The 23,630-nt window shown below is 44.0% G+C and overlaps 1 protein-coding gene across 2 annotated transcripts in view; it reads right to left on the reverse strand.

Annotated features, from left to right (window-relative positions):
• Positions 1-1,287: 1,287 nt before the first annotated feature.
• Positions 1,288-23,630, reverse strand: part of Nubpl (NUBP iron-sulfur cluster assembly factor, mitochondrial) — a 161,850-nt gene continuing 139,507 nt past the window's right edge. For both annotated transcript variants that reach the window (XM_050138890.1, XM_050138891.1), the window contains exons 9-11: positions 11,255-11,375; positions 7,292-7,374; positions 1,288-1,540 (exon numbers count right to left, since the gene is read on the reverse strand). In XM_050138890.1, the coding sequence (XP_049994847.1) occupies positions 1,478-1,540; positions 7,292-7,374; positions 11,255-11,375 (267 nt within the window). In that variant the 3' untranslated portion in view covers positions 1,288-1,477. The remainder of the gene's footprint in view (positions 1,541-7,291; positions 7,375-11,254; positions 11,376-23,630) is intronic.

The following is a 23,630-nucleotide window of genomic DNA, read 5'->3' on the forward strand; positions in this document are numbered from 1 at the left end:
CTGCCCTCTGATTGACTTTCTAGCTGCCAATTACAGCAGCATCACGGGACATCACAGGATTTGCCAAAGGCAAAGACCACTTCTACATAACTGACTGCATAACTGACTGCACAACTGACCACAAAGCAGGGAGGCCTCCAGCACTCTTATCTTATCTTCCAGCTTTACAGCTACCTGACCTTGGGATGTCTCCGTGTTCCAATTAGACAAGACACGTTTTCCAGAGTATAATCTTGGAAACATGAACACCATGGAGAACGTCTAAGGAGTGGGTTGGGATGTCAGGACTACAGTGAATACTAACCCTCTCTTTTACGATCGGAATACACTTAACATTACACGAGGGAGCATTCTAGCAGCAAACTACAGACGCGCTGGAAGCCAGCTTCATCATCATTTAGAAATAGGAACCTATCAACAACAGAGCACTTGTCTTTCCCATACCTTCAGTGCGCATTCATAAAATGAACGGTGCCCACTGGTACGAATGAAAGATTCTAAGGCTATAGAAATCACTTGACGAAAGTTATTTTTATTATCATAATTATTACCTGTGGTTGTTTGACTAGGAATGGCCCCCATAGGTTCATATCTTTGAATGCTTAGTCATTAGGGAGTGGTGCTTGGCAGGGATAAGGAGGTGTGGCCTTTTTGGATGAAGTATGTCACTGGGGGCGGGCTTTGGGGCTTCAAATGCTCAAACCAGGCCCAGTGTCTCTCTCTTCATGATGCCTGTGGATCCAGATGGAGAACTCTCAGCTCCTCTCCTGCACCATGTCTGTCATACCTGCTTGCTGCCATGCTTCCCACCAGGCTGATAACAGACTAAACCTCTGAAATGTTAGCAAGTCTCAATTAAATGCTTACTCTTCTTCTAAGAGCTGCCATGGCCACGGTGTCTCTTCCCAGCAACAGACCACTGACTAAGACAGTATCATAATCAAAATCATTCTCAATGTCCTGGCCCCATCCTGGACATTCAGATTCATCAAGTTGGGGCAAGTCTGTGCCACATGAGGTAGAAATCCATTCCATCAAGAATATGTTTTAAGACAGAACTAAAGGCAAGATCCAAACCTGACCCAAACCGCCAGGCAGCAAGGTGCTTATTACATTTACAGCATATACACACTTGGTGGACACTGGGAGTGACACGCTGGGATGCAGCCCAAGAGTGCAGTGCTCTCCAGACTTGGGACTGTAGCATCACAGTCACAGTTCCTCGAGAGGCGGCCGAATGAAAGGGCTGCAGTGCAGCTCCAAACCCCAAACACAGCAGCCAGCACAGATACACACAAACTTTATTTGTGAGCCATGGGCTAACAAATCAAATCTGAAAATGAGACATAATTTCTTTAGCGATGAAGGAAAATAATCGTGACTGTCATTATTTTTGTGGGTTCCACACTACCTCAATGTTCATTTTTGACAGTTTGTGATTATCGAACACCAGGACAATTTCCAGGGCACTTGGGAATCATTCCGGAGGTGGCCGCAATCTTCTTAGCACTTCTGAAGCAATGTGCAGGTAAGCTTTGGCCTGGAAAAGAACAGACTCGTTGTTCTATGTTTCCCAGCAGACACTGAACGTCTCCCGACCTGCGTGTCACAGACGGCCGCTGTTGTAGGTGATCGAAAAGCAGCAGGCTGGGCTGCAGGGTCTAACAGTGAGGGCACAGTGCAGGTGGGCCAGAGGAGAGAGGGGCTCACACTATTTGAGGGTAAATATTCAGAAGGTGACTTTCTGAGAAAACAAATAATTCAATACCAGCAATTGCTGTGGTTCAAATTCTACTTCCAACATCAGCAAATTAAGAACCTAATTGAGCTGCAGAAGAAGTAAACCTTCCTCCTCAGAGAAATGCTGAGTTAGGCACTGCCAGCTCTGGTTTGGCATAGAAGGAATTAGCCGACTGAAGGAGAGGAGCTTCTTCCCACCCGTGTTTTCTCTTTAGGAAGCATTCTCTTCCCTCCCTGACCCAGTCCACAGCACCGGAACTGCACAAAGCTCCCTTCCAGGGGAATTTGGGGGTTCCAGTGCCACATTCCTCTTCTCTGGGATCCCCAGCACAATGTATTAGTGAGAGTGGATCCAAAGACACAGGCTAACACAGCACCGTGACCATGTGACCATGAGATCTGGATTTAAAGAATCCCTTAAACAAGTGCAACAGAGATATTTATAAAAAGTAACTCCGATCTCATCCAGAAACACTGAGAGTTTTTCTTCTGAGACAGGGTTTTACCATGTAATCTAGACTAGCCTTCAATTTAGAATCCTCCTGCCTCAGCCTCCCAAGTGTGGGCCACCATACCCACATTAAGAGTTTGTAAAAGTGCAGACTTTTGCTCTGAAAGAGTTAAAACCATGCTAGCACTGTTATTAAAAACTACCTAACTTCCTACTCACGGGCTATTTCATAGCCTCACGGTTACCTCGGGGATAAATTCTAAAGTCGTCTTCACTTTACAGATGAGGAAACCGTGGCCTAGAAAAGAGAAGACTGTATAAAACATTACAACCTCTTGGTAACAAGCTGGACTTTGAGTCAAAGTGGCCAGCCTCCTGGCCCAGCCCCCAGTGCTGCAGCTGAAGAGAGGGCCTGGCATCCGCTGAATGAGAAACACACCTCACACGTCTTTATTCATATCTGAGTCCTAACAGTGGGGTCAGGGACTTCATTCCATAATCATTGAGCACTTGCCTATATTAAATTAGACACAAACCTACCATAATACAAAAACTTCTGGAAGACTCCAGAATAATTAACTTTGTCACACTCAGTCTTTGCTCTTTGATGAAACTTAGGACCCCCCACCCCAGTGTCTCACACTTAAGGTTAGATTGGCATTTAGTGTGGAGATCCTAAAAATACCGATGTGAACAGTTTTGATCTCTACAAAATTGTTGAGACTGAATTTTTTTCAGGCAAGTCCATTTTGGTCCTTACTGCATTTGAAGCACTGTGATGGGAAATCTGTGAGATGTAACGGTCAGAAGAAGGGAGATCAGGTCATGGGAGAGGAGCTGGGCCCTGGAGTCACACAGGCTGGGCTGGGAGACTCGGGGTCATTCTGATTAGCTGAAGGGCCCTGCACTAGTCACACCCCCCACACACACAGGCTGTTTCTACAGGGTGTGAAGAAGACATGTCAATTCTGGCACAGAATGTGCACAGCTTAGGTGGCCACTGCCATTACTATTATGCCCTCAGAAATGGGCAGCCTGGCTAGGCATGGTAGCACACACCTGTAATCCCAGTGGTTGGAAGACAGAAGCAAGAGAATCAGGAGTTCAAGGTCATCCTCAGTTACAGTGAGTTCAAAGTCAGACTGGGCTATATAAGACTCTGTCTCAAAATGCCAAAATCAGGAGGGAGGAAGGAATAGAGAGGAAGAGATAGGTAGATAGATAGATAGATAGATAGATAGATAGATAGATAGATAGATAGATAGATCTGAATTGCAGTCTCATTGTTGGAGAACGTTTCTTCCAGAGGAATAATGAAATCCCTGTTTCTGTCACCCAGCATAAAGGTCACTAATAGGTCTATGGAAAAGATATAATTGAGATTTCCCAAGCTGCTACTACTTCCCGTCCATTACCTCCATGTCCCTACTATTACTGCAGATCTGTCTATTAGGCCTAAGGGCCCTGTCTGCTCTGTCAGTATGAGGCAATAGGGTACAAATGGGACCAGAGTGGAAGGAATTGTATGGAAGTGAGTTCCACTTTTGTTTTGAAATATTTGCAGTTGGTTATCATATTTAGTTTATATTAAGGCAGTAGGGAGATGATCTAGAAATTACAAGATAATAAATCTTCCATTTATATTTGAAAATCTTCAAGGTTATCTTCTAAGAGGATATCATTCTGTGTGTTAATTTTTTATTTGATACAAACTATAAAACCATAAAAATCATCTGTCATGGGTCCATCCCATGTGTGCTAGTCTTGGTCGACGGCACAGGTCAGTTACAACCCTGCAGCATGAGGCGATGCGATGACATTGAAGCCCTGAATTCCAAGCACCCACCATCTGTCTGTCTTCCTCACCTGCATCCTGCGGCCAGCACTGACTCTTCTTCCCTAACTGGTGCAGATGGCAGAAGTTTGGGCCCATTTTCCAGGGAAGGAAGCAACCATTTCTTGACTGGCATCACAGCCCTTCCAGCTTTTCATGATGCCTCAAGTTCACCAGAACCCCCACCTCTAACTGGGTCACCACCACCCAGGTGTCCATCTCTCCTGAAAGTGAGACTCTACTGGAGACTTAAACTTCCAGAAGCAAACTTTACTCGTGTTGTAGGGAAAAGAAAGAGCTATCAGGAGGCAGGATTCCTCTTAGCTCGAGGCAGATTCCAGGACTCAGAGCCTTTTAACATCGAGAAATGTTATCATCAATGCTGAAGCTGGGAAGCCGACTTTCATGACTCAAATCCTGCTACTCTGAACTGTAGGTCACCAGAGTGACGTTTTCTTGAAGCTATGTAAGGTTGAGGGCATACATGGACCTAGCCCTTTAATGAGGGGAGAGGAAAGCATCTGGCGGCTGGGACACCTTAGAAAGCAAGTTCCTAACGGCAGGAAAGGCACCTCTGATCTACTGGCATCTTGTAGTGCAGTTTTATCTATCTTATTTAACTCCTCCGCCTGGCGTCCATATAGAGATGGGGAGGAAGGTTCAAGAGCGTAGGAAATCTTTTGGGTTCCACTTAGATAGTGGTAAGTGGCATGCATGAGAACTCAGTCTGGGCTTTCCCATCCCTTCAGAGATCCTTTTGTAACTCTTAACACAGCTCTTGGGCAATTTCCCAGAAAAAAAATGCACCTTGACTCATTTTGGACAAGATTTCGGGACTCTCTGACCACATTAGGACCCCTTGCCCTGTCCCATGGCTGTCCTTGCCAGCAGAACCTGAGGGGTAGACTCTCCTCAGCCCCTCCCCCAGAGCTCTTGCTGTATGGAAGCCAGCTCTCAGGCCCTCCAGACACATCGCACTGACCTGTAGTAGTTAGGAAGCCAAGCGGAAGCTGAACTGGGAACAGAAAGCATGGGTTGGGTAGCAGCTGAGCATGCAAGCGCTTTCTAGTACTATGCTGGACAAACTTCCTCAGTGTAAAGGAACTCCTGCCTGGGGGGTAAAGGAGACGGATCTGATTCACAAGGTTGCTATGGGAACCAGGTGAGAAAGGTACGAACATACCAAGCATTCTATCAGTCTCTTAGATGACATGGAAGTCAGGGCTGTTAATATGGGAGCCAGGGGCTTATGTACTGTATCAGGTCAGGACGGACCAGCGTTTACTGTTTTACAGTTTGCTACTCAGTGACAGTCCTGGGGCAATGACTCATCTCCAATAGGAGGATTCCCTACAAACCGCACTGAGTTTCTCATCTGCATTAGGAGGATTCCCTACAAACCGCACTGAGTTTCCTTGTCTGCAAAAGGAGGATTCCATACAAACCGCACTGAGTTTCCTTGTCTGCAATAGGAGGATTCCCTACAAACCGCACTGAGCTGTAGATGGACAGACTGCGTACAAAAGCCCAACTGGGGTCCGGTCCTCTGACTACGATGATTAGAAAATGACCAATGACAACAATGTCTGCAATCTCGGAATGGGAAGAAGCAGTTTCCATGAACAGAAAGCAAGCACCAGGCACTTATTCATGGTAATGTCTACTTGAAATTGACCAGAAACCTCCATACTTAACATTGGTGATGAGCACATGAGACTTGTATCATTTTTTGAAGAAACTTCACCAAAACTAGCCTAGCCCAAAAGACTGAGGCTGCTTTAGGACCTCAGCACTGTCACCTAGGAACAGTGAGACCCAGTGACCACACACGTAGATCACCACAAAAACACTAACTCCAAACAAACCATAAACACTACTGCTTAGCATTTGAAATTGTATTATCTTTGGACGGTTTGTTATATGTGCTCTGTTAAATGACATTCCCCTAATTCAATGTATTGCTTCTTATTTTTGGAGTAATTTAAAGGGGAAAAAGCAATAATGAACAGGAAATACCTTAAAATCTCAATTCATAATTGAAATTAATAGTAAATACTATTATTTATTGGAGTCACTATAGAATACCTTTAAATATTCTGCTCCTGGAACTCATTTAAATGTGTATAATTTTTAAAAAAAAATCCTCATTTCAAACTTTTCATGTATTGTATCTTCAAAATACACTTTTGATAGCTGGGATTACCATACTCTAATATGAAAGCAATAAAGAGCTATGGTTTTGCTTATCTGAAAGTTCTTTAAAGAAGTGGAAAGAAAATTTAATACCTGGAAGGCAGAGGAAAGGAAAACAATGATAAGTGCTATACTGTATTTACTCAAGGTCACACTCCAGCAGCTGTTCCACAGCCCTGACACTCCAGACAGGGAAAGGCGCTCTGCGCCCATCAGGGGAGCTCCGGATGAATCTGTGCGGTTTATTCACGATTCTATCTATTCTCACTGCATTCGTGGCATTAGCCAGGCTTGGTTCTTACACTTCCTTGTTCACAGAAGATTAGAGGTGTGAACAAGAATGAACTGGGGAGTTGTCATGAGAGAACAGGAACGGTCCCATCCTAAGGCAGGGCTGGAGTCAGGGGACAGAAGGTACTGGAAGACTGGGCTGTTGATGAAGGGACACAAAAACTCCATCCAAACTGGCACAGAGGTGATAACTGGGCTTCCAATATAAACAGCAAGGACCAAGCAGGAAAGAAGATATATACATGACTGATTTCATAAACTATTATAACAAAATGATGATCCTTAAAATTTTTCATATTTTGGCCACTTAGAAACCCTATCAGTTGTCCCTTATGACGCTGGCTAAGAAAACACTGCCAGGTTGTCTGCTGCTGTCTTGATCATAGTCCTTAAACACAACGGAAATCTCATCGCTACTGATCAGATACTCCATGTACCTGCTCTCTCACATCAGGGTCCCGTTCCTCAACAAGCAGTTCAAGGCACCATACCGAAGTGTCACATTCTGGAGTAGGTATAAGCTGCCAGCCAGCCAGTTCTCACTATGGGCTCTTCACGAGAAAACGGCTGGGAGGCCAACAGTCTGCTGTTTGAATTGAGACTCTGGTACCCACACTGGCAGTCTAGCGCATGACGTGATGAGCGACTCAAAGTCAAGGTAAGTGGCCTTTGTCTACATGTCAGCCCTGTGCTCAAGCATGCTTGATTTGATCGCCTCTGCTTTCTGTATATCATAGAGAATACATCGCACAAAAAGACAGACAGACAAAAGTGTAACTTACCTCCTCACTCTCGGGCTGTGCAAACACAACTGGCTGACCCGTATCCGAAGCTTCCCTTATACTGAGGTGCAAGGGGACGTCTCCTGCAAAAGCCCAAGGGCAAACATCAGAGCCAGGGAAGCTGACATGGGCACCCACAATCTCACTGCTCCAACTTCAGAAAGAAATGAAATTTGAACTAAAGTCTCTTGAACTAAGTTGAATTATGCCTACCCTCAATTTGCTAAATGCCTAAAAGAGGAATTTCCAGTGCAAATTAGGGTGAACATTTCCACTTCAGGCAGTCCAGTGACTATGCATGCATAGGTAAAGCTCTGGGGCAACCAACCAAGAAAGAAAGCATCTGACTCGTTCTTTGCCGAAGATCTCCGGGCACGGAATAGCTCAGAGGACACTCCCCTGTAACGGCTGACAGACATGTCGTGTCGCATGCCACGAGGAGACGGATGAGGAAAGGACGCAGATGCAAAGTAGTCCCCAAAGGCACCAGGACTCTTCCTGATGTTGCCAGATGTATGAGTGAAGACAGTGGTTATAAAGAGAACTCAGCTCCCAATGCTGATGACCCAAGGAGATCCCCACAGCCTACACTGTGCAAGCAGAGAATCAAGCCGTTCTCTGGCCTCCACATATGTTCCGAGTACCTGCACCCACACACTATGTACAAACATAAAGTGTAACAAAAGCATTTTAAAAGTAGGTCAGATATAGATTCCAATAGGAATCTGGTTTTGAGACACTGTTCTTTTTTACTATCTACTGACCCACGCAGCATGACACGTAACTCGTGAGCTTGGCCTGCGCTCGGGAAGCATTGCTAGGATACAGACTGAGGTGGAGCAGCCGTGCACACCTGACCACGCCGGACCCAGACTCCCGAAGGCTGAGGACCAGAGTGCAGTATGAGTCATGAGCAGAACTGTCTTGTCGTGTCTCTCAGCAGTCTCAGAAGTGCCCCGACCCTGCAAAGGTTACTGAACGTGGGCAAATGTGGGCTTCATGTCAGTATCGCACACAGTGCCTTGTCAAGTAATATAAACAATGCAGAAGTCTATGTCACAAAATATTGTAATTTATTACACAGGGCATGGCAGAGGGACAGATAGTTCAAGCTGCTGTTGCCAGCCAGCTTTGCAATTGTACTTTTTGGTCCCAATAGTTTATGTTTTTTAATTAGTGTATAAAATGGGTTTCATTATAATATTTTCACAAATATTGCTGTACTATGCTCATACAATCTCCAAATTTCCCTAAATATCCACGGTGCTAATCTGGGTTGTCAACTTGACTACATCTATGACCAACTAAAATCCAAGCAGCTGGACACACCTGTGAGAGATCCGAGGTGGGAAGACCCACCCTAAATCTGGTCATCCCTTCAGGTGGCGCCCACATTAAAGGTCATGGAAGAAGGAAGCTTTTGCTTTTTGCCTGCCTCCCTTCACTCTTGCTGACAAGTTCACCTATTGTGTTGCTGAAGCATTCCTTTGTTGGCATTAGGACCTCCTTCTTTAGGATTCCAACATGGACTGAAGACCAGATGAGACATCCAGACTCGTGAATTGAACAATTACTGGATTTTTAGCTCTTCGGTTCAGGTTGAGAGAAAACCATTATTGGACCAGCCAGACCACAGACTGTAAGCCAGTCTAATAAAGTATATCCTCTCTCTCTCTCTCTCTCTCTCTCTCTCTCTCTCTCTCTCTCTCTGTGTGTGTGTGTGTGTGTGTGTGTGTCTGTCTGTCTCTCCTCTCTGTCTCTGTGTCTGTCTCTCCTCTCTCTATCGCTCTCTCTCTCACTTCTGTCTGTCTCTGTCTCTCCTCTCTTCTCCCCCCCTCATATGCAGAGTTCTATTCCTTTAGAGAGCCATGACAAATAAAACATCCAACATCTGAATGACAACATCCATGATTATTTCATTTAAGAATTTTAGCGTTGGAGCAAATCTGACGTCCCTTCTACAGATCAATTCAAGACTGCAGGAGATTCTCACCAGAGCAGACAGGTAAATGCTACAATAAAGTACTTAGAAACCCAGAAAGTTTTTATCTTGATTTATGAATAGCAAGGAAACCCGAATGGCTTCTTTCTGCTGCAGAAATGGAGTAAAAAGGCCAATTCTGTATTACATACAGTCACCTGCTGACATTGAACTTGCCCTCCAGAGAGTCCTAACACACTGACACGGAGGACCATGAGAGGCCACAGTGAGAAAGGGAAGCCCAGGGAGCAGTCTGGTCAGAAAGGGCATCTTAAAAAAGAGTCAGGGCACATTCCAGATGTTGGGCAGATTTTCTCTGGGATGCTCTGAGACTTAACTACTGTGTGTCAATATCCCTTTCGGTTCGTGTGGATAAAGGTCTAACAGCCACTTCAGGTTGGACGGGTGGCTCAGTCGTAGAACACCCAGCCTTGAGTTCAATTCCAGGGACTCATGTCCTGGAAGGAGAGAGTCGATTCCTGAAAGTTCTTCTCTGACATGAACACAATGGCACCTGTACAGCCACCCTTCATCCCAACACACACAGCATAAATACACTTAAAAACATAACTTAAAAATTCAAACAGCTGTTTTAGAAACAATCAACCGACAGGCCAGAAAAGAATGGGGGTGAGGCTGAGCGAGTTCTTGTTGGTTTCAGTTCCTCATCCCAGTTCCAACCTCCTCATAAGCACACGCTTGCTGCAGCTCACAGATCTCGCTGGGGTTCCCTGACTGTGTTAAGTAGGTGAGTGGGACCTCCTGACTTCCTTTCCTGTGACAGTGTGGTGAGGCTCTTCCATAGAGTGTCCAGCCGTCACGACTTCTGACACACTTTTAGGTCATCATACATTTGTGAGCAGCTGCTGAAGAGAGAACTTCCAGTCTCCAAATAAATGACTTAGAAAACTGTCCTGCTCGTTCTAAGTTAGGGAATTACAGTGCCAGCATAATTCAATAATGTCATTATAATTACACATTTGCTTATTACATAAGTGAAAGTCAATCTGTTACGTTATTATGCAGATTTGGAAAACTGAACTTTCTAGGTTAAATAAAAACAGTTTCAGAATATAATTAGTGGCTATAATTATAGTAATGTATCAAAATATATCATTAGCATTCACCTGGCATTGTAGTTGCTACTACAGAGCAATGAATAATAACAATAATACGTTTAGCATTAACTTTCAGAAACTTACAATAGAGAATGTTCTGAAATCCTTTCATCTCTAAAGGATCTTAACTTCCAGCTACCTGAAGCCAGTACCTGAGCTAGTCTCTGCTCAGGACAGAAGCTCATTGCCTTCAACATCCATAGCTTGCTTGTAGATTTTTTGGAAAATTATGTTTTACCAAATATCTGTTTTTTTCCCCACTCCTCACATGATTTTTCTCTTCCTACACTACAATCAAGCTAACTACCACCCTTTAAAAGATGACTTCCGACCATGGTACTCAGATCACATCTCTTTCCTCAAAATGAACATATAGGCAGTTTTTAATCTGTCATAAAAATCATATCATGAACAAGCCTATTTATTCACAGAGGCCAAGGAGAGCTTGATGTATACAGTGGCGCTATGCTAGCACTTCAAAACACAAAGCTCCACAAGTTACTTAAGTTGCATTCCATGCCAGATTTCACTGCCATTTCTTCTATGAAAGAGCATTCTAAGATCTTCCCTAGAACATCAAGATCAAGAGCATGCTAATGTTTTACCTAGAACATCAATATCAAGAGCATGCTAAGGTCTTACCTAGAACATCAAGATCAAGAGCATGCTAAGGTCTTACCTAGAACATCAAGATCAAGAGCATGCTAAGGTCTTACCTACAACATCAAGATCAAGAGCATGCTAAGGTCTTACCTACAACATCAAGATCAAGAGCATGCTAAGGTCTTACCTACAACGTCAAGATCAAGAGCATGCTAAGGTCTTACCTACAACGTCAAGATCAAGAGCATCCTAAGGTCTTACCTAGAACATCAAGGTCAAGGGTCTGTGCTAGTTTTCTTGCTCCATCAGCACCAAAAATATGGGTTTTGTGTTTACATTTTGGACACTGGAAGACACTCATGTTTTGGACAAGGCCAAGAACCTAGAATAATAAAAACACATTAAAATTGAAAATACAGCACATCATAGTTTACAATTTTATATGTTAATTATAGCATGTAATTAATTTATTGGGCACCTAGTAGTGGTATATTGTGAGTATGGCAGGGCTCTCTGCCCTTGTGGAGCTCACAAGCAAGTGAGAGATGAGGACAGGTCACTAACATAGCCATAAATGCTAAAAGGGGATAACAGGAGCTAAAATGCTTGGCCAGGGCAGAATTCTCAGAGACAATTGTTGCTTCAGGGACAGTAGGTAGGCAACCTGAGAGGCAGTGGTGTCTGCAGCCAAGACACAGTCAGGAGCAGGAGCACAGCCAAGGCTGCAAATGCAACAGTCGTACATAGCTGGTCATGAAGTGTGTGGTGGGGTCACAGGGAGGTGAGGAGGGCCAGGGTCACAAGGAGGCGAGGAGGGCCAGGGCCAGGGTCAGAGTTAAATCACTGGAATAACTTGCTGTCTGCTCTAGCCTCTTCAATTTCTGTCACTGTCTCTTTCTGTCTGTCTGTCTCCTCTCCCCCTCTTTCTATTCTTCTTGTCCAACACAAAGTGACCAACTTCCTCCTCTGCATGCTCCCCAAGCGCATGAAGCCAAGCAACTGTGGACTGACCCCTCTGAGACTGTGAACCAATTTAAGTCTCCGTTCCTTCAGGTATTTTAGTCATAGCAACGAGAACAGCGACAAATCAGAAGATAGAACGTTAGTGCTCATGCGACACAGAAACGACAAAGATTTCTGAAGTGGTAAGCGAAGGCACGTGGGGAAAATGCAGCTGTGATGACAATGTGCTGAAGAACAAGAGGGGAGAAACAGGAACAGGGGATGGAGGACAACAGTCCACAGTCGGCAGCTAACACTCTTCTAAGTCACGTTCTGGAGTAAGTGCAAGGACGGTGTTCCTTTCTCCACACACAAACCCTGATTAGTGATGGTTTTTATCATCCCCACACTTCAGCTGAGGAAACTGAAGCTAGCAGAAGACACTTTAGCTCTTACTGCTGCTATTTGAATAAAACTTTAAAATTTCACCAACAGTTCCCATCTCCTTTTTCCCAGGCTTTAGGCATAAAATAGACCTTAAAGAAACTTTATTACCCAACAGTACCACTGAATAAGCAAACAGGTCTTGCAAATGTCATCTGCATCCATGCACCTTGAAGTCTCACTCATATGAATTTAAACAGTGGCTCTCTCCTGGACTAAGAACGCAGAGCTTCAAGGTGAGAGTGTAGATAGGGATAATTGTATCTGTGCCGTCCTATCTGCTCCACCATAGACCTTCGCTGTAGGAGAGTATTAGATCTTTTGTATTTTAAATGAAGACTAGCATTGACAGCCCATGATGGCACTGATAGACAACGGTGATAAGATTGATTATTGCTTCTGAAAGGAGGAACAGAGAAGATAAAGGCTGTCTACACACAGTGGAGAAGTTGTGTACAGCGCAGAAGCAGTGGAGTCGTGTGCAGCACAGCTTTTCAAAGCAGTTCATACACAGTCTTTGGCTGATGCAAAGTAATACGAAAAATAAAGCACACCATGTTTTGGGAATTCAACACTACCTCCAGAAGGCCAGGAGAAAACACAGCTCAATGTCATAGGTTTGTTTGTTTATCGACTGTGACTATATAATGTCCCCATTGCTTGGGCAGTTTAACTGCCATTTAAGTTGAATGTTATATATACCCTGACTTTAGGGCTTTCAACATAAACATAAAAAACACTACTCAATAAGAGAGAACACGAAAAACACAAATACAGTGAAAATCTAGGTTGCTGCATTTTAATATAGAGAGAACAGGAGAAGCACTCTTAATCTGGAAGCTCTTAGCCCCACGGCATAGAGGCGTAGCATGAATGTACCTGCAGTTTCTGCGGTTCACCTCTCATGATCACACTATCCTCTGTGGACTAGAGAAACACCCAGATGCATTCTCTGCAGACCGCTCAAATGTCACAGACATAAAATATACAGATATAACCAAATAGCATTTAATGTGCACTTACGTGCCAGTAACTGGGCTAGCCCCAAGGGAGAGCCTACAGTGGGGCGAGCGGAGCATTAAAGCTCGAACTGTGATTGGAGAAATGGATTGAACAAAAAAGATTTGTCCTGGAAGTAAAGTACAGAGTGTTATGAGAACAGAGTGGAGAGGATTTATTGACTTCAGCGTCTGAGACAGTTTCTTTGAGGAAAGATCTGACCTAAAAGTTACAGAAAAGCCAGGCAAAAACAAGGAAAGAAAAACATTTATTCGTGAGTAGGAAGTACATGTCTCCTGTTGGAAACTGCAAGGTGGGTTGGGGTATGACCTGCAGCTGAAGGGGAGGACATGTGTGGGTATTCAGATGTCTGCGCTCTGCAAGTGCGAAGAGCAGCCATGGAAGGGTTTGGGTAGCAAAGGCCCCCATGCCTATACCCACAGTAATTTTATTCAGAGGTTTAAAAACAACATGCTGTGATGAGAAATGAAAATGAGTTTGTCTTTGTTTATTTTTCTTAGAAAAACACAAAGTCAGGACCACGTGCTCAAAAATCAGTCGCGTGGGAGGTGATCGCCTGTCTGAAATACAGCCAGTTCTCCTCCTGGGCACAAAGTAGGGATTTTTCTGCTTTCCAGTTAGGTGAAGACACACAGCATGTCTAGGCCAAAGTAATGTGGGCAGAAATACCTGCATCACTTATAGTGAAGATCTCGGGGCTAACTCCCTCTTCTGTCCTCTTTGTCCTGGCGCCCCATCAGTGGCTGCCATGCCAGTACCGATGCCACAGTTGAGTACCACACAGAGAAAACAGACACACGGGAAAAGAGAATCCAGCTACCGTTGACTAAAACCACCAGATAGTTACTGATACTCAGAACCCCACCTTGCCTTAGCTCATATAAAGGGAGGGAAAAAAATAATTTTCTTTCTTTTTTTTTTATGATTTCCGTGTAATGTTATTTTTTGTAATTTATTATGAAAATAACATAATAACTACAAAATACATGTGCTATACCACATAAACATATATATAAAGCATAAATATGTTTTGGGATATATGAAACACTGATGGGGGAGAGTCTTCTGTTTTGAGTTGTTTTCATTGGTTAAATAAAGAAACTGCCTTGGCCCTTTGATAGGACAGAAAGTTAGGTAGGCAGAGTAAACAGAACAGAATGCTGGGAGAAAGAAAGCCGAGTCAGGTAGTAGCCATGATTCTCCTGCCCTCTTGTAATAGGAGCAGCGGGGCTGCGTTTCTGGCACCCAGCCGCCCACACGGCTAGCTTTACCCGGAATAATTACACAGAAACTGTATTCTTTTAAACACTGCCTGGCCCATTAGTTCCAGCCTCTTATTGGCTAGCTCTTACATATTGATCTAACCCATTTCTAATAATCTGTGTAACCCACAAGGTGGCTTACCAGGAAAGATCTTAACCTGTGTCTGTCTGGAGTGGGAGAATCATGGCGACTCCCTGACTCAGCTTCTTCTAGCATTCTGTTCTGTTTACTCCACCCACCTAAGGGTTGGCCTATCAAATGGGCCTAGGCAGTTTCTTTATTAATTAATCAATGAAAGCAACAGATTAGAAAAAATTCGCTACCACATCACCACCCGACACAAATGCAGGTTAAGATCTTTCCTGGTAAGCCAGCTCATGGGCTACACAGATTATTAGAAATGGGTTAAAGCAAGCTGTGAGAATTAGCCAATAAGAGGCTAGAACTAATAGGCCAGGCAGTGATTAAAAGAATACAATTTCCGTGTAATTATTTCAGGTATAAAGCTAGCCTTGCGGGCGGCCGGGTGCTAGGAACATAGCCTGCTGCTCCTTATTACAACAAAACACCATTTGACAAAAGTGAAATTAAAAGAAACGAAAACCAAACCCTCTCGCGAGGGTTGGAACACTGAGGGTAAATACCCTGATACTGCTTCCTCATCTGTCTGAATAAACTAACTGCACTTGACTAGAATTTCTGTCTCAAGACCTTCACCCATATGCCATTGGCTTCAGTATTAACAGCAGCAGCAAAGGTGGCTGCTTTGGAGTCCAGAAGTGACCTCTGTGTGAACATCACAGCTGTAAAATGGGAAGGACGCAGCGCTTGCTCGCTAGCTGGGTGCCACAGGAAGCTGGCATACCATGGCTCACCATTTACACCACACATATACTAACTTCATGCAAACCAGAAGCTCTCAGGAGAACCCAAGCGGGGACACTTACAACCTCAGAGGCAGACAGAGAAACACTAGAGATAAGCCGAAGCACCTACAGTTAAATAGGACTCTAACAATATGAAGAAACAAGCAGGTGCCATTGAAAGGAAGGGGAGACTATAGAGCAGGGCATGGCTTCTACAACACAAGCTTCGCATTAGACTTTCTATTGGGAACAATCAATAAAGCCAGACAACACAATGAGAGACAGGTAAAAGCTTTTCAAGTATCTTATCAAAGAAGACATCCAAAGCAATCTGAGTTAGAAAAAAATGAGCACCAGTATGATCAATCCAAACCCAAGAGAAAACACCCACGGCCGTGAGGAGGAACAGCTCGGGCTTTGGCTGCCCGCCTTCTGTAAAGCTGCAAAGCCGTCAGGCCATATCTACCCACTGACTTAGACTAGGCCCACTCCAGGTAGCAAACCAACCCAGATGCGAGCACATCACAGTGGGACAGTTGAGAAAGTGCCCAGATGTTCACTAAGCGTCAAACAGGCACATTCTTGCATGCCCCCACAGTGCAGCAAATCAGGAGGCACAGCCACTGTCCACCATCAATGTGACATTTGTGGTCATGACCAGGCAAACTGCACCAGGTTCATGACGTCAAGCACTGTGTCACCCCAGTCACAGGAAGCTCATGGACAGGCCAGCCTCCAGCTTCATGAGCTGTGTTCCATGTGAGGAGAGAGGAAGGCCGTAGGCCCTGGGTTCCATTTACTTTGAAGTGTTACTTCCCTTGACCAACTCCCAACCTTAAAAACCACCATTTTATTCTCTTCCCCTGTGAGTTCAGCACTTTAGATCTTATATATAGCTGAAATCATGAAGCATTTGTCTTTCTATGCCTGGCTAATTTTACTTCAAATGATGCCCTCCAGATTTATCTATATTGTTGCAACAAGACTTTTCAGGCTGAACAGCATTCCACTGTGAATATAAATAATGATCTTTAGTTGCTCATCTGTTGATGGTCATTTACACTGGTCCCACATTATGGTATCTGTGACTAACACTGAAAAGAACTTAAGAGTGCAGGCATGTCTTTGGTATGCTGACATTAGTTCCAGAGGATCTTGTGGCTTTCCTCTTAACAGAAAAGACCATTTGAAAGGGCTGGAGAGATGGTTCAACAGTGACGATCAAGTACTGCTCCTGCAGAGGACTAGTGTCTGGTTTCCAACACCCTGGTCAACTGCCTGGAACTTACAGCTGACAGCTGCCTGGAACTCTAGCTCCAGGGGACCCTATGCCCTCTTCTGGCCTCCATGGACATCTGAACTCTTATATGTGCATACCAAGAAACACACAATTAAAAACAAAGTCTTTGAAGGTTTACACAGCTCTATATACGCTCATGATGCTGTAGTAATTTACATTTCCTCGAGCCATGTGCAGGACTCTTCCTCTACTTCTCCCAGGCTTGTCCATTCTCTTGTAGAGCATCCTCTAACAATGGCGCTCAGCGGTTTTCCTTTGCATTTCTGACAATTAGTGATGTCCAGAACTTTTCACAAACCCAATGATCATTTTGAAGTCTTTTTTGCACTCTTTCCCTTGTAGCTGAATTTTGAGTTCTTTGCATATTTTGATAGTAGCCCCTTATGCTGGTTGGTTTTTAATCAACTTGACACAAACTAGATATCCGGGAAGATGGGATTTTAATAGAGATTATGTCTACATAAGATCAGCCTGCAGGCAAGTCTGGGGGCATTTTTTGGTCTAACGATTGATGTGGGAGGGCCTTTCTCACCAAGGGTGGTGCTAACCCCGGGCAGCTCCTGGGCTGTATAAAAAAGCAGACTGAGAAAGCCAGTGAGCAGCATCCCTCCATGCTTTCTGCTTCTGTTACTGCCTCTAGGTTACTGCTTTGAGTTCCTTCCCTGAACTCTTTCAATGATGAACTGTGATGTTGGAGTGTAAGAAGAAATAACACTCTTCTTCCCAAATTGTTTCTGGTCATGTTTTACCACAGCATTAGAAACCCTCACTAAGACACCCCTTACCACACACATAGTTTGAAAACACTTTACCCATTTCACAGTTTGTCTCTCTTTCCGTCAATTGCTTTCTTACTTATGGTGATGCAACACCGTTTTCCCATTTCTATATCTGTTACCTCCAGAAGGTCCCTGGCCAGAGGAAGGTCACAGGGTAGCTTTTCTCAGGTCTTCTAATAAGGTTACAGTCTCACCCCTTATACTTATGCTATAGACCATCTGAAGTTGGCTTCTGTACAGGTGTGAGACAGGATCTAATTTAATTCTTTTCAGGTGATACCCAGTTGTCCCCGCACCATCTATCAATGAGACTGTTCTTTCTCCATTGCATTCTTGACAGTTTGGTTTAAAACCAGAGAACAAATGCATGTATTTATTTCAGGGCAATTAGTTGCTCTGTTTCTTGACTACAAACAATACTGTTCATCTTATAAAAATTCCTTGAGCTACTCACTCACAACAGTGTCTTTTACGTAGGCACGTTTAGCCCAACAGTTGTTTTCAGACAGGAGGTGCTCACGGGACTGAAGAGATGCTCAGTGGTTAAGAGTGGACACTACTCTTGCACAGGACTTGAGTTCGGCGCCCGGCACCCACACCAGGTGGCTCTCAACCACCTATAATTCCAGCTCCTGGGGACCGGGTGTGTTTCTATGGCCTCTGTGGGCACCTATGCTCAGGTGCACGTAATCCACACTTGTCTCTGACAGCCATATAATTACAACTCTTAAAAAATCTCCAAAGAAGTGATCATAAGAAGAATGGTTTAATAAGGCGTTAAGAACAAATAATGGAGATGATGTGGTATTAGGCGTCTGTGAACCAGGACCCAGAACCTTGTGCTCCAAATGGAAGCTTTCCATAGAAGCAAAGAAAGCAGGGTAAGATTACCATGTGCTCCCGGAAGAAACAGCCTCCTGCTCTTACCTAACACTGCAGTGCACACCTGAGACATCTACCCCCAGAAAAGTTCCAAAATGACGGGGTCATGCAGTCCATCCACAAGGTAGCCATGAACACGTACATGCTCACACACGTAGGAACACAATCAAAAGTTGTGTATGCTTGTGAAGTGAGCACACTCATGTTACCAAGGTTCTGTTAAGAAAACTCCTCCAAAAAGCATACAAACCTGCTTTTTAATACAATAATTTTATCTGATCTTGAATTTTATAGGAATGAATTATACAACGAAGCCCTTTTCTCTCCATGCGATTCATCTAGGTAAGCCATTTATTTGCAATGCATTTTCAGAGAGCCCCAGCATTCTACAATCTCCTCTTCTATTACTGCACATATGGGCTATTTCTAAGCTTTGGATGTTGTAAATTTGCTTCTATGAATGCTTTTACATTTCCTTTTTAAAGTCTGAGTAGCAGATTATACCCAGATATCATTCCTGCAGTGGCTTGAATTTGCATTGCCATAATTGTGAACAAAGTTGAGCACATTTGACATGGTTTTTGGTCATTTGTATGTCAGCTTCCACAATGTGCCTACTCAGGCATTCTGCCTGCTTCTGCAAACTATTATTCTTTTCTTACAGAACAGTAACAATTCCCAGGGGAGGGTGGCAAGGTGGCTCAGTGGGTAAAGGCCTAAGTTCGATCCTCAGAACCCACATAAAGTAGGAAGAAGAGGACCAACTCTACAAAGTGGTTCTCAGATGCTCACACACGCATCAATGGAATAGGAATTTTCTGTCCACATTATGCACATGTGTGTGTGTGCACACACAAAAATCTTTTATATGTTTTTATAATTTTTAAATAGCTTTCATCTCAAAATTATATTTTTAATGCATGGTTAAACTTAACTTTACCTGTTTTATTTTTACATTAAAAAATACAGCTACCCCAAAATTTAAAGTAACACTTAAAGCTTTCTTTGTATTTCCATTGGACATTGCTACCCTAGACAAAGTCTGACCATAAGTGGACTTTGGAAGTCACCCTATCTAGTGTCAAATGTACAAAGCTGTAAGAAAACATTTTACCAGGGTCTGAGATTTATTATAAGTATTTTAATTAATTGATTAGATTTACTGTTAATATTGTTATCATTGTGTGTTCACGTGTGCTAAGGTCACACATGGAGATCAGAGGGCAACTCCATAATATCAATTCTCTGCAGTCATTTATGTGTATATATATATGCATACATGTTATTTATGTGTGTATATATGTATAGTTTGTCATATATATCATATATTTTCTCTCTAAATAATTAAAAAGGAGAAATCCATGATTAATAAATGCAGACTACATGACAAATGACTATTTAGGACAGGGCTAGCTATGGGAAAGTCTGCAGGCAAAGTGTGAGCAAGGAGCTTAGAAGCCACTGTGCTCCTGATGAGAGAGCATCCTCCAGCCACTGGGCCTGGATAGGGCAGGACAGCGGGAACTAGGAAACATCTAGAATGTCTACATTCCAGTTCTGTTCCGAGAGATTCTTCTCCTAAATAGGAAAGAAGCGATGTCTGTATGAGCCACGCTAAAACAAAACAGCCTCCCACCTTGTGAGTGCTTTCGACACTGCTAAGCTGTTTATGTTTATTGAAGGGCTGCTGTGTGTGTCCTCTGATAGCAGACACATTAAAACAGCAGCTTTCTGCTGCCTTCATTTACATAATGCCACGGAGCTGCAGCTGTAAGCACGCTCAATCACGTTTAATGCCTCACCAAAGTATGAGCTCCTTTCTTCCTTTTTACCTCGGCTAGTTTTACTGGAAGAAAGCAAATATTACGTGCCTGACTACCGCCAGCCACGTCCCCCCATCTCACGTGTTATTCCAGCGTCATTCCCAGCCATCACGGGCTCAGAACGCCACTTCTTTTATTAACGTTTTAAAATGGATACTCTTGAAATATCAACATTGCTCTGAATATTGGATTTTTGTGTCTAAATGTACTGAATTAAGTAGGCTCAAATTTTTAATATCTTCTTTCTATTTTAAACCCTGACTTGGGAAAGCAACAAGTAAGACTGTCAGGCCACGACATTAAAAGCTACGTTTTAAGAAGTACAGTGTGGTGAGTGGGCAGGGCGTGGCACACTGCTAAGTAGAGAGATGGACAGTGACATGGAAATAAATTAGGTTTGTATTGGCCCTGCACCTGAATGGGGTATGCACCTGAATGGGCCCTGCACCTGAATGGGGCATGCACCTGAATGGGCCCTGCACCTGAATGGGGTGTGCACCTGAATGGGGCATGCACCTGAATGGGCCCTGCACCTGAATGGGGTGTGCACCTGAATGGGGAATGCACCTGAATGGGGCGTGCACCTGAATGGGGTCTGCATCTGAATGGGGAATGCACCTGAATGGGGTCTGCACCTGAATGGGGTGTGCACCTGAATGGGGTGTGTACCTGAATGGGGTATGCACACATATGCCATTTAGGATTTTAAAAGTGAGATGGGTGCTCTTTTTTTTTTTTCCTTTACAGGATACAGAAAGAACGAACAGGGAAGCCTGTGTCTACACACCTCCCAGAGACCAGAGAAGCAGCCATGGTCCACGAGGTACAACTTTTTGGAACCTTGCATTGGAGGGTTTACACCGGCTTCTGATGTCTGCCACGGAAACAGTAACAGTCAGAGCCACTAATCATGGTACTATACGCTAAGTAATGTAAGTGCTGGATACACAATCTTATTCAATTGCCATTATGACCAGCAGAGTGGGGATTACGGCCCCTGTTTCACGAATGAGAACCCTGATACTGACTTATCTGCTCGAGGTCACATCATAAACTACACAGCTACAGTTTGGTCACTGATGTGTGTGTGGAAACAGGGTGACGAGTAAATGGACTGAGGGACTTTACTCAGGAAGAAGTGGCCTTCATAATGACAAGTCAATACAGTCTAGTAGAGCAATTTAACATATTAAAGGCATTGTTACAGATGGCCGACTCCCATCCTCCTTTGCACTAAGGACTTCTCACAGATCATGGTCACATCAGCGTTCCTCAGAGTCTCCGTCTGCGTCTCGGCTGTCATCAGAACCCTTGGCCCCATGGCTGCAGCTCACTCTTCAGGGTTCCCATTTCCTCTGCTTTCATTTCCCCACTTGAGCAAGCAGAGTTCAATGAGAGGCGAACACTGGACTCCTAGACTGTCTCTGATACTCCGGGGTGCCCACAGTACCAGCCTCAATTCTGGATGGGCTGCACAACTCACAGGTGAGAATGTGAGTCCTGGAAAGAACAGACTGCCAATCCATGCAGGTTTCCCTGGAAACTGGAGACAATGATGCTCTCTTTCTCTCAGGGTGCTGTGAGGGTAAGATGAGACTAATTCAGTAACTTAGAAAAGGACTCTAATTTAGAGCACACGAAAACTTCTAAGAGAGCCCATGGAAGGACAGAGGAGCCTGCATCCACTCTCTGAACATAGCTGAGCAAGTGTCCCTGTGGTATGATTAAGTATCCTTTGTGTATTTGTGTATTTGCCCAAGAGTGGTACAGCTGGGTCTTGTAGTAGATTGATGCCCATATTTCTGAGAAACTGCCAATCAGCATACAAAATGGGAAAAGATTTTTTTTCTCACCAACTCCGTATCCAACAGAGGCCTGATTTCCAAAATATATAAAGAACTCAAGAAACTAGATATCAACAAGACAAATAATTCACTTAAAAACTGGGCACAGAACTAAACAGAGAATTCTCAACAGAAGAATCTCAATGGCCAAGGAACTGCTCAACACCCTTAGCCATCAGGGAAATGCAAATCAAAATGAGTCTGAGATTTCATCTTACACCTGTCAGAGTGCCTAAGATCAAAACCACAAACAAACAACAGCTCATGCTGGAGAGGTTGTGGAGCAAGGGGAACACTCCTCCATTGCTGGTGGGAATGCAAATTTGCACAGCCACTTTGGGGCAATACTTCTTTAAGTACATCTTTATCAGTCTATAACAAAATATCTGAGGATAAATGAAGAAAAGAGACTTCGAGCTCACAGTTCTGAAAATGACAGGATGTGGCACCTGTAATAGCTTAGCTGTCATGAATATCTCATGGCATACAGAAAGGGCTTACGGGAAAGGGGAAATCATACCAACAAGGAGGAAACCAGACGGTGATCTGGGTTATATTGTTTTAATTAACTGATCCCACTGTCTCTTCTGAGAGCATGCCCAGTGACCTAACAAATATATCTCCTCTTAAACATCTCTCCCACCACCCAGAAAACCAAGCTACCAGTACAGGACCCTTCGAGGGACAAACCACATCAAACAACAGCATCACAGAAAGGAGAAACAGGTGAGAATGAGACCATTTAACAAAGAGAGAGTAAAACCGAGCAGAAAACCAGCTCCTGGTAGATTTATTAATGGCAAGCTAACTCCACACGTCCCCTTGACTTCTGCTTGTTTGGTGTGAACCCCACTAGGCAGTCAACTGCAAGCCTGCCAATTCCATGAGTTTCTCCTTTTGCTGCCACTATTCTGGATCAGGCTCTGACTGCCATCACCTCCACGCTGGTCAGAGAGAAGCCACATTTTACACCTGATCGCCTAGAAAGGCACGTGGATGTGTGTTTATAACAGACAATGTCAGGAAATGAGGGTTTCTCTTAAGAACTTGGGCCGAATGTGGGTCTCTGTCTCCTTTCATCGCCTGCTGAAGGTTAATATTCAGGAGGATGCCTATATGTTTTTCTTTGGGTTCTCTTTCTTATTTAGCTTCTCTAGGATCACTAATAATAGGCTCAATGTCCTTTATTTATGGCTAGAAACCAAATATGAAAGGAGACAGAGACAGAGACCCACATTAGAGCTCCGGACAGAAATCTCAAGGTCCAAATCAGGAGCAGAAGGAGAGAGAGCATGAGCAAGGAACTCAGGACCGCGAGGGGTGCACCCATACACTGAGACAATGGGGATGTTCTATTGGGAACTCACCAAGACCAGCTGGCCTGGGTATGAAAAAGCCTGGGATAAAACCGGACTCGCTGAATATAGCGGACAATGAGGACTACTGAGAACTCAAGAACAATGGCAATGGGTTT

The sequence above is a fragment of the Alexandromys fortis genome, unplaced genomic scaffold (genome assembly GCF_014885135.2).
Source record: "Alexandromys fortis isolate MF-2015 unplaced genomic scaffold, M_Fortis_MF-2015_v1.1 scaffold_35, whole genome shotgun sequence".
Lineage (NCBI taxonomy): Eukaryota > Metazoa > Chordata > Mammalia > Rodentia > Cricetidae > Alexandromys > Alexandromys fortis.